Raw genomic sequence first — 11755 nt, 5'->3', positions numbered from 1 at the left:
ATTGCGATTATAGTGCGTTGACATAATATATAATAGGCACACACTCTTGACCCTCCAAATATCTGTCACCGAAATTAATGCGCATTGTATCCTAACTAAAAAAGTCAAATGTGCACGACGCAGGCTACAATATTGCAGGTGCAAATTATATACCCCGTCACCATTCATATTGTTTTGGGCAGTGCAATTCTACTTCCATGAAGCGTTTTACGGCGTAGCTATTTCAAAGGTTACAGTAAAGCACCCACTGGCGTCGTCACTGATTTAAAGACAAATAGCAAACAATTAAAAATGTGATTATAATATTTGTGAAATGAGAAAATAAAATGCACCTGGAACTTGGAATTGTGGTCTGGGAGTAAAAGAGCTGGTGTTCTCTTCGAGCTCTCACTGGACTATTGACTACTATGCAAAATTGTCAATAATTTACTAAATTTCATGTTTTTGATGGTTATGTCCTTTGGAGGAGGGGAAGGGGGGGTACTTAAAGCAAGTCTGTATTCCACTTGTGAAGTTACCCGGTTATTCAAGGATTTTTTTTTGTGTCAAAATTTTGTATTGAACTTTCAAGTTCACTGGGATACTTGCAACAGGTGCTCATGTAATTCTTGGCATTGGTATTGATCTCAACAGGCCAAGAGGTCTGAAATTAAATTGAGTTTTACGTCTTACTTTTCTTCTCCAGTCATGTTTCTTGGCTGATAAGGAGAGATTTGCCAGTGCAGGGTCCTGTTCGTTTTTCAACTGTCGAGGAAGATTAAACTTGTAGAGCCTGTAACACACCGAACCCCGGATTATCTGAATGACAAGAAGCCTTTTTTGGACTTCAGGCATAGGAACAAAGTATCATAGTCAAAATTTTGCCGTTTGCTAATTTGTGGCTAAAACGGGTTTCTGATACACAGTCCTCATCAGGACAGCTACATAAAGGGTTAACATAAAGACAGAAGAATGTACAATGTTAACAAACTCCGTATTATATTCTGAGTGCTTTTCAAGCTATTGTACAATTTTGATAATTAATCTTATTTCAAAGTAGATGTTAATATATGAATTTTATGCATTATATTGTATTGTCTATATATTTCATATCAAAATTAGCTTTTTATTTTTCATTACGAAAGGTTCTATATAGATATAGGTAACAGATGTTGTTGGAATATCATATACTCCATATGGGTCTTCATCACAGGGACCCGAAATATTATGTTATTTCTTAAGTGCCATTTCGGGGGAAAATAAAAAAAACAAAACTTTTCACTGAAAGCAACGTTTCAACGATTTACAAATATCCATTTAGAATATTGAAATCGGTAAACGGAACACGGTATTATGACATGGGTTTTATTGCACACAACGTTTAAGAAATTCCTTATGTCGTTTTCACCTGATAATAGATAACAGTAAAAGGAATCGTACACAATAATGGTGTTCAGAATTATTAGTATTAGTTCAAATACTTTAATTCTTAAGTGAACACCATTATTGTGTACTGCAGCATTCAGTTTTCAGAAGGCATTTTGTACATTGTTATATTAGATATCATCTATTACAAATGTCAGTTTAATCAATGGAGGTTCACCGCTATCCTGTCATAAACTATTGCCAAACTATTATTTCTGATTTCGTGTTTCGTTATGCGGTTCGTATACTAGTTTTTGCTTTTTATTATTAATATTATTAATTTTTATAAGCTATTCAAGGACCGTAACTAAGGGTCTTTTTTTCTGTGAGGCAAAAACTTTGTTGTCTTTCAACGCAACCCTTTCGGTAGTTTTCAAACGATAGCCACCTTTACATCAAATAAGCGATATATTAAGCGGATTTAAGCATTTTGTATAAATAAAATTTATTTTTTGCTGAAATTCCGCAAAGTCTCATTTGCCTTCATGTAATTACGGCCATGTATTCTCATGTTTTATCTTTCAGTCAGTCAGTTCAAGGCCCTATGAAAATATGATTGTCAATATGGTGATAAATCTTTCTATGCCTATACTCATGAACGTTGATACATGACTCGTTCGAGACTGCGCACAGGCGAGAAATTAAAACTGCGCATAGTTAAGTCAAGTATCATATTCGCAAGAGTCACTTCAGATTTTCCTATTCGAGAAGCCGCTTGGTTTTACTGGAACAGTTCAAGATGATGTTCATTTTAGCCTTTTTCGCCGCATTGGGTAAGTATTATCATGACCACTCTACCATATAATGTATGTTTACTGCTTAGTGACCATAATTCTTGACATATTGTTTTATCTTATTATATCTTTACATATTTATAAAAAAAAAAGTCAGATACAAAATATTCAACAACTTTGATAGATCCATCACGTTCAGAGACGTAAGTTTATCAAGGCAAATAAGGAAAATGCCTAGTTCCTCCGAATTTCACAGAAAAAAAAAAAAATTCTATTTACATATTAAAAGAACGAAATATGATATCGCTAAATATATCGCTCGATTGTCTTTTAAAAATTACCGAAAGGATTGCGATGAAAGAAAAAAAACTCGAGTTGGCGTTTCCATTTCAAGTACAGTTCCCAATATCATCAGGTCGCATAAATGTGGAACTTAAAGGGATTGTATAGAAGATTTATGGCGCTCCCACTTTTCTGCTCTAGTTAGACTAGTGCAAACAGGCAACCTAAAATGAGCAATGAACTGTGCAATGAGAAAAAAAATTAAAATTGGAATGATGCAAATAGAAGCTAAAATTTTCCCCAAAATACATACTTATAAATATAGGTTGAAAACTTCTTTACAATCCCTTTCAGCTTAGAATTCTATAAAATGATTTGCTATGCATATGTATGAATCGATAAATCAAACATCTGCTCTGTTATGAGTCACCTATTATAGTATAATTCATGGTTGAAAATGAGTCATCTATAATAGTATATTTCAAACGTTTTGAATTCTAATAGCTTTAAAATCAATTATATACTACATTCATTACCATATTTATGATTTATAATTACAGTAGAAATTATATTGATATTTTACGAATCGAGCATTTTATCAAATTGAGCCCGGTTAAGACTAAATTTTATCAAACTCGTTATCAAAATCTTTTATCTAAGCTTAAATCTGATCGAATGTATTGCTAAATATCATAGAATGCATTTCAATTCATTCAAATTCGTTCTCAAAGCTTTCATATGATCAATGTCCTTACTTAAACCTAAATTATAAATTCTTCCAACAAACTTAAATCGGATTAAATTCGTTATTCCGACCTTAAAAATGACCTTAAAGTTTTGATTTGATCACTTTTGTTTCTGAAATCTCGAGTCTATTAAAATCCGTTTCTCAAATATTAAATCTATTCAAATTTGTTTCTAATCTTAGGTTTAGAATTTTTGGTGACGTTAATATATTAAAGTCATTTCAGCCCCACTTACCTGCATCGCTGAACGGGGGAAGGCTAATTTAGTTGCCTTGAAGTGCAATACCATTGCTGGATATAGCCTATTGGTCATTTAAGTGGTGTCTGTAGGCCTTACATTCATGCAATCACACGAAAATCCTAAGGAGTCTAACATACATTTGACATTATCGGACCAATTATAATTTTTGAATTTTGTTCGTTTGTATGGAAGGGCACACTAATCATAAAAACAACGTGTCACCTTTACAAAGTCAAAGGCTTATTTCCATCCCACACAATCAAAAGTCAACCTAATAATTCCATACGTTTGCTATTAATTTTGATAAAATGGTTAATCGTATCAGAACGATTCCATGACGGTCGAAGACGGGAAGTAAGTCTGAAAATCAAACAACCTTATGATCATGACAAATTTCGTAAATTATTGTGCGCTCTATCTTTGAAAATGGATTAAAGTTATTTTGAGCATGATTTGAATTTTTGAAATATTGAAGCAAAAAATCGATTTTTTTTTGTTTCGCTTCATTTTTAAAAACTCTTTGATTCTCTTTGTCGTCATCAAAATTCCTCGCTGTCTGTAACAGCAATTTATATTTTTCCGATTTGTCGGTTTGGTTCTTGGGAATTAAAACATCCAGATTTACATTTTAATAAGTTTATGAATATTTTAATTTTAGGTATGGTTGTTAATGGACAAATAGACGTTACAGGGTGTGCTACATTTACAGCCGAGCTTGGTCAATGTAAAACTAATCATCAAGTGACGGGTTCAGAAACTTTAGTCATCGACAATTATTTAAAATTTTATACAACATCTACTAGCGTTATCTGCGCGTAAGTTTTTTTGCACTTTCACCATTTCCCTCTCTTGAACTATTAAAATGGAAAAATGTATTTTCATCAATTACGTCCCTTGAAATTTTTAAATTCTTCGGCTTCTGTTGACGCTTTCCTATATTTGTAGTCTGTGTTGTGCAGCTATGGCGGGTGTGGCGCCACTGCAAGGCAGGGTATGAAACTCTTCTTAACATATGATGCCGGTTTTCATTATGATGTACTTACTCATTTATGATTGATATACTTCCTCGTGTGAAAAATTCATTAATGATGTTTGGATTTCGGGTTTCGTACTTGGTTTATTTTTTGTTCGTCTTCTTTTTTCTACTGCATGACCCTGCTCACCACAATGGATTCACCATACCACATTTATTTGCACCTAAATACAATAGAAATTCATAGCGGAGCAAATACATGAAGTATGGGTTCGGACATTTTTGGCTTCTATTTTCTACTGCATCTTTAAATTGTATCTTTACATTTTGTCTATTTCTGCATCAATATGAGCTGTCGATCAAATGGCTAGATGCCCACAATAGTTCTAGCTAAGCCGAGACCTTGCTTTTTTGATAAATTATTCGCATATCACTTTAACACTTCTGTGCTTTCCTTTTTTAGAGATAATTTCTCAGCACAACTGGAATGCGCGATAACAGCCTATATAAATTGTGGTAACGAAATTTCAATAGAAGTTGTTGCTGAACCAGCAACATATAAACGCTCTCTCAAGGAAGTTTGTGACAGCAAAGAAGGTATAACTTATTTTAAAGGGATAGTTTCGCTATCCCTTAAACCTTAGTCTCAGAAACTGCTGATATTTGACCGTTCAAATCCACAGGTATCTACCATTATCCGCGTTTGAAGTTAAAATGACGACTCTTCTTTTCTTGATATTTAGAAAAGATATATAGAAAAGATATATAGAAATAGAATAGAATAGAATAGAATTCCTTATTCCAAGAGGTATTTTTGAAGGAATTATGCAATTTTCGTACATTTCTAGTTCTAAACACATAACTTATTCATCCAAATCAACCCCAATGGCGAATTAAATTTGTGAAAACTGTACACCAATATCAATATAAATGTTCCCTCTAACGTATCTTAAAGTTTTAACTAAAAAAATCCAGCCGTTATTTTTTTAACGCCATTACTATTTAAAAACATTTGGAAGCTGTTAGCGAAGGACTGTACAGATTTGAATAAAATAAACGTCTAATTGTAGAGAAATGTATTGCCTATGTATTCTAAAGGTTTCAACTATCGAGCCATTATAAAGTCTAAAAACATAAAAACTAAGTCAAACTTCTTAATTAACAATGTACTCTCCGTTTTTAATTAACCCTTTTGAAATTAATTCAGTTTGATTAAGAAGATACATAAATATAAAAAGCATACTTTAGAAATATTTTCAGGTATAATTACTATAATTTACGACGTGCTTGATAATGAAATACCTTAAATAAGTTGACTTGGTCAATAAGAACAGGCGAGAGTTTTTTGATTTGAAAACCCGCATCCCGATGAATTTTCTTAAAACCCGAGGGAAAGTGTTTTATCTGACTTTTATTTAGAGTTTAGTGTAGGCATATTTTGTAATTTCGTGTGTTGTTTTGATTTTGTAAATAGGTATCATAAACTTGTTAAAAAAAGTTAGAGTGTCTATGTTTTTTGACTCTTTTAGGTGAAATCCAAAATGTCCGTGAAACACAAATAATGTGATATTTTTGCTAACATACGCAATAAAATTACATAAGTGTTTAAATATATATTTTTTGAGACCAGGAATCTAATTAAACCATCGAATTCATGATATTTGTATGATGTATATGCCAAATGCCAAAAGTTTGTGTGAATGAACTCCGTTTGTTACTCACCACAAAAAAATTCCTGCCCACTTCTGGCTCACTGGACTTGCACATTCGGAGAACAGCTCACCGTGCCTCTCAGCACCATCTGTATTTCGTTGGACACTTTATGTAGATTCAAGTCACCCCAGTTTAAATCCACCTGAAGTAGTATTGCACCTCATAAGGTGATAGTAAGGAAGGTGCAGCTATCACATAAACAATATCTCATTGAAACAGGTTTGTGGATTTACCACTCCAACTACAAATCTGTCCAACAAAGGATAAATGAAGATGGTGGAAATTAAAGTGTGAAATTTACAAAATAGTATTTCAGTTGATATCCATAATTAAAACTACTAAATGAAAGCTGGGCATGTAATAGGTATCTATTTGTTGGATTTCTAGTACTTCTGAAGACTATTTACATATTATATCTAGGAAACGAATCAACCACCTAGAATGGTCAACCTGTCCTTTCACCAACGTATTCTTTCAGTTGTTCTGTTTGCATTTTAAGAGGTAGTATTCCTTGATGAAATGAAATGAACCGAAAAACTTCATATTTTACAGATTATAAAGCAGATTGTATTTCTGTTTCTTTTGACACATGTGTAAAGGCTAATTTGGATACACCAGGAGCCAACACCACAGCTGAAGATTCAAAGAAATACTATTGCACGTGAGTAGAAAAAAAAAATTACCAAAATGCAACAAATAATACTTTAAGTGAATATATGATATAAGCCAAGAATCCAGTGTACAAATAGACATTATCTGTAAAGCATGTCAATTCAGAATCAAATGTATATATATCTCTATGTATATAAACTCGGGATTTTATATACATATCGACCTTTTCTGTAAAGTATATTATCTCCGAATCCAGTGTACAAATATACATTATCTGTGAAGTATATCAACTCAGAATTAAGTCAACATATAGTATTATTTCAGCAAATACAAGATGACGTCTTTGAGAGATTTAACCTTTTGAAATCATTAATACAACAATGTTCATTTTAGATTGTTTGATCAAGCCATCAATTGTACCGACACCGACGCCGGGGTATCTGGTTGTGAAAAACCGAATACGAAGACGATACTGAAAGATGTTTTGACTGATTTAAAGCCACAAGCTTGTGGAACAACTACCATCATATTAACAACGTCTCTGTTGGTATTCTCTCTCGTTTTCTCTTTGTTCTTCTAAGTTTTCGATTAGAATGGTTACACAAATAATAGACACTGAAAGTGGAAAACTATGTTACACAGATCCAGTCTGTATTACTTGAATAACCATTCTCGTTTTTTAAAGTTTAATAATTGTTAGTTTGTATTGTATTTTGAGTTGGAAAAGGTGTCAAGTTTGTTTTGATGAACGCCCGTAGTTGAAAAATTATCGGTAGAATTAATGATAAACAAACTTGTTATCTTATAGTAGTCAAGCAAAACTATTTATGCACGGATACGATTTAAAACATTGACACAAACAATCCACTATCTTTTGAAGTAGAATAGGTTAGTTATAAACACAATATAAAATTTGGTTATAGAGTGGTAATAACTACTTATTCTGCCTCAAATAAAAATTTACTACTATTGTGTTTATGTTTTGTGTATGATCCGGCTGTACTTAACTATCTTTGCTAGACTTTAGAGGTTTGCTTATGTATTTTCTATGTTCATCTATCCTATCTATCCTACCCTATCCAATGCAATATATAAAATAGAATAATAGAATATTATATAAGATATATAATACAAACCCAAATGTACGATAGAGCAATATCATGTTGGTATCGTAGAATAATATGATAATTTGAGTATATACCCAATACTCAATTTGAAGGGTATTTGTGTGCTTGCTTTAGTATTAATAAAGTCAGATATATCTATCAACAGCCATATATGCATCATAAAAAGATTATGTGCATAGGGAACACCGAGGGAATCAATTAGCATCCTTCCCATTAATAATTATACGCAATCGGACGTCTTTGGTTCTTGAAATTGCACTTAAACTCTGCTTTATATGGCGTAACAATCGCAAATGTCCTTAATATAAAATATTATTTCAATAACACCTTTTCCGAAAGTGAAGTCATCAAAAACTTACTTTAAGTTGAATTGCAAGCGACTGTCTGATATCGGAATGGTGCTTATAGGCGAAATCAATGTCCCTGATACATATATAAAGAACCTCGTACAAATTTGTTTGATATGAACAGCTGCATTTGCATTTGATATTCAATGTGAGATTTATATTATTTCTAATGTGTTCATATTAAGTTACTCTTGTTATTTTAGATTTATATTATGTCTCGTTTGTTCAAACTATGTTATTTAAGATGTATATTATCTCTAGTGTGTTTATATTAAGTTACTCATGTTATTGTAAATATTTTTTTTTTTTAGATGTTTGAATTTGTCGATAATTCTGTATCGTTTATTTTGTATGAGAGAACTATTATACAAATAAACTTCCTGTCTCTTATTATTGTGTTTGAATTTTTTTGTTTTGAATAAGCTGCTATTTTCAAGGGGGATCAGCTGGCGATTTATCAGTTGTTGATGTACCCAGATCGACGATATAAACTAGTGTCCAAAAGAAACGATACCACCTGTTTGCAACGACATAAAAGAAAAGCTAAACAATGCAGAAGTTTAGGATTGGTGTTATGCTTTTGAGAAATCCTTTCACAACATCCACTGCTGAAATAATAGAGGCTATATACCAGGTGATGGCTTTGACCCTGTTTCACCAGCTGCCGAACAACTTTTCTAAACTGGGAATGACGTTCTGATTTAAACAAAGTAAAGGAACTAGCGTCCTCAACTGCATGGAACAGTGTTCCCAGTTTAAAAATGTAGTTCGGTGTGAGTGTAACAGTATGTGTTTTGTACCATGTAACATTGAGTACAGGTTGTATATCACATGGTGTAATTATTTGTTCGGTGGTTGGTCACATGGTAATAAGCTCGTGCATTGTTCTATTGGTTGGATCTGGATACCTGCTGGTATAAAGCTTGAATTGGCTACAGTGGCCCAGTACCCACATGTGAGATAGTTGGAGTGCGCTGCTAACTTCTGTGGTCCTATTCCACAAACTGGGCTATTTATTTTGGTCGGTGGTACTTTAGCACTAGTCCTTAGACACCTTTTTTACTAATGGTATGATGGTGTAGATCTAATTAGTAATGGCGGAATGCATTGGAAGCCTCCGTATTGGTATTTAGCACATATCCACATATCCGCGACTATCCGACTTTCGTGTGGTGTATTTCTTAGATGTAATGTGTGTAATAAATGTATGAAATTGTAATCTGTAATTCCATCCTTCGACCCAAATACGTGGCAAGTCCCAGATTCCATCTTGCATAGGGGCGTGTAGCTGCGACAATGGAGCCCCCAGGGAGGAGGATGGTTTGATACAAATGTGGTGTGTACGTCTGTTCGTTGTTTTGTGTTGTGTTCGAGGAAGATGATATATTTTTCTTGGTTCCGGTATCAATAATTTAATTGAGATGCTATGGTATAGAAGATTAGAGTGACTGAAAGTGTAGGAGCAACGGCGATGACTGAAATTATTTTTCGACAACAGTGACTGAAATTGTGTGATCGGCGGTGATTGTGTTTTGTTAAGCAGTGACTGAAATTAAATTGTGTTACTGGTATTGAATTATGTTTCATTAATTGTATTATGTTGTCTAATTTTGTATATTTTTGTTTTTCATGTTGTACAGAATGGGTGATAAATAAGTATGAATGCAGGTAGTAACTAAAATATAATTTTGTATTTTCTTTTCCAGACTTAGCACGTTTTCCTCTGTCTCGCATGTGGTTCTTGTGGTTGTACCGTTCCATGTATGCTTTGTCAAATTTGGTTCAGATCTGGCCATGTCAGTTTAATAGGATTTAGTTGCATGCTGAGGTATTTCAATTTGCTGGTTTTTCTCTTTTATGTTGATTTCTTATATTTATTTTGCATTATGGATAAGTTAAAAGAGGAAGGCCATCTTGAGGAAGATGATATTGTTGGTGTTTGCGACACTTTGGTTCAAATGGGTATATTTCCAAAAGATGTGCGTACTGCAGATGGTGTAACGTCTTGGATGAGCGAGACATTAAAAGCTCAAAGTAAGTGGCCAAATAAGTCGGAAGAAACTGAACGAAGTACCGGAAGACCTAGTAATCAGATTCCAAAACTATCGATATTTTACGGTGAGTCTGGAAAAGGAGAGGTAAGTTATGATCTGTGGAAATATGAAGCTGACTGTTTAATATCTAAGCATGTGTACCCCGATCACATCATTTTATTGGCTATTCGACGTTCATTAAAGGGGGAAGCTGGTAAGGTTATTATGCGTCTTGGAACAAAAGCGACCATTAAAGAAATATTAGCTAAACTAAAAAGCGTGTTCGGTATTTGTGAAGAATCAGAATCATTGATTGCTAATTTCTATAGTGCTCGACAGAAAGAGGCTGAATCTGTCACTTCTTGGGCATGTAGAGTCGAAGATTTGTTCGCCAAAGCAACTGAAAGTGAGCGTTCGAATTTCTATGAAGCTGGCAATGCAATCCGTAGAGTATTTTGGCATGGATTATTACCTCATTTGAAGGATGTATCTTCGCATAAATACGATCAACCTACAACTTTCGATGAACTAAGAGTTGAGGTAAGACGTATCGAGTTCGAGTTGAATAGTCGAAAATCGACTGCTGATGTAAAACCTAAACAGTCTAATATGGTTAGTTCTGGTCGTTCATATGACTCAGAGTTACAGGAACTTAAGAGCATAGTGAAGACGTTGTCTACTCAAATGGGTGAATAGAAGGAGACTGTATCTCAGTTTGTTCAACCTGTCCAATGATCTTTCGATAGCACATCTCGAAGGGAAGGAAATAGAAGGTTTGGAACGTCTACGAATTTTCGTAATAGTTATCACACAGGACCAGTGTGTTGGAGATGTGGTAAACCTGGGCATTTACAGATGAATTGTAGGTCACCAACACAGCATAGCAATTGGTCGGAAAACGATCAAAGCCGCGGGTCACGGGAAGCGTCACGGGGTTGGAGAAATCGAGACTTCCCTCGTCGGTAGGTTTATGTTTGGTTGGTGAGCCAAACGAGGTTTCTGTTAAAATTGAAGGCTTGACTTGTTCTGCAATATTAGATACGGGTTCTACGGTATCGACTATCAACGAGGAATATTTCTACAATCATTTATCTCATTTAAAGTTGTATCCTTTAGAAAACATTTTAGATATTGAATGTGCTGGTGGTAATTCTTTGCCGTATTCTGGGTATATTGAAGCAACACTGGAAACTCCAGATTTATTAGATAATTCTGGCTTGCAGTGTTTATTATTGGTAGTTCCTTTAACATGAAGGTGTTCTGAGGGGCTTAACTAGGTCAGAGGTGCAACAAAGCGTGTCATGACTGCATTATGGTGAAAATGTATCAATGAATTTTTACCTTGAAAAGTTACAAAGCTACAAAGCTGAAATTTTGCACACATATGGACCTGGGCATTTAGAAAAAAACAGAACTGAGAAATCTCCCAAAGGGAGTCTATATGGCCTATAAGAGCAGAATATCGGCAAATTTTCCTGGGCTAACTTTTTTCCTATGGTAGATTTCTCAGTTCTGTTTTTTTTCTAAATATGTAGCCTGCCCA

At 34.0% G+C, this 11755-nt stretch overlaps 2 protein-coding genes across 2 annotated transcripts; both read left to right on the top strand.

Annotated features, from left to right (window-relative positions):
- The first annotated feature begins 2070 nt into the window (after positions 1 to 2070).
- Positions 2071 to 8568, top strand: LOTGIDRAFT_238704 (hypothetical protein). The gene is made up of 5 exons (XM_009051264.1): positions 2071 to 2177; positions 4066 to 4222; positions 4844 to 4977; positions 6646 to 6754; positions 7099 to 8568. Exons 1-5 carry the CDS (start codon positions 2144 to 2146, stop codon positions 7283 to 7285), a joined length of 621 nt encoding a protein of 206 aa, XP_009049512.1. The 5' UTR covers positions 2071 to 2143; the 3' UTR covers positions 7286 to 8568.
- Positions 8569 to 10065: 1497 nt separating this feature from the next.
- LOTGIDRAFT_173517 (hypothetical protein) lies at positions 10066 to 11465 on the top strand (the record flags this gene model as incomplete). The annotated part of the gene is made up of 3 exons (XM_009051263.1): positions 10066 to 10317; positions 10696 to 10824; positions 11316 to 11465. 3 exons carry the CDS (start codon positions 10066 to 10068, stop codon positions 11463 to 11465), a joined length of 531 nt encoding a protein of 176 aa, XP_009049511.1.
- Between the last annotated feature and the right edge of the window lie 290 nt (positions 11466 to 11755).

Source organism: Lottia gigantea (assembly GCF_000327385.1).
Source record: "Lottia gigantea unplaced genomic scaffold LOTGIsca_162, whole genome shotgun sequence".
NCBI classification, from domain to species: Eukaryota; Metazoa; Mollusca; class Gastropoda; family Lottiidae; genus Lottia; species Lottia gigantea.
The sequence above is the reverse complement of the archived record's forward strand: the minus strand, read 5'-3'. Positions and strand labels throughout refer to the sequence as shown.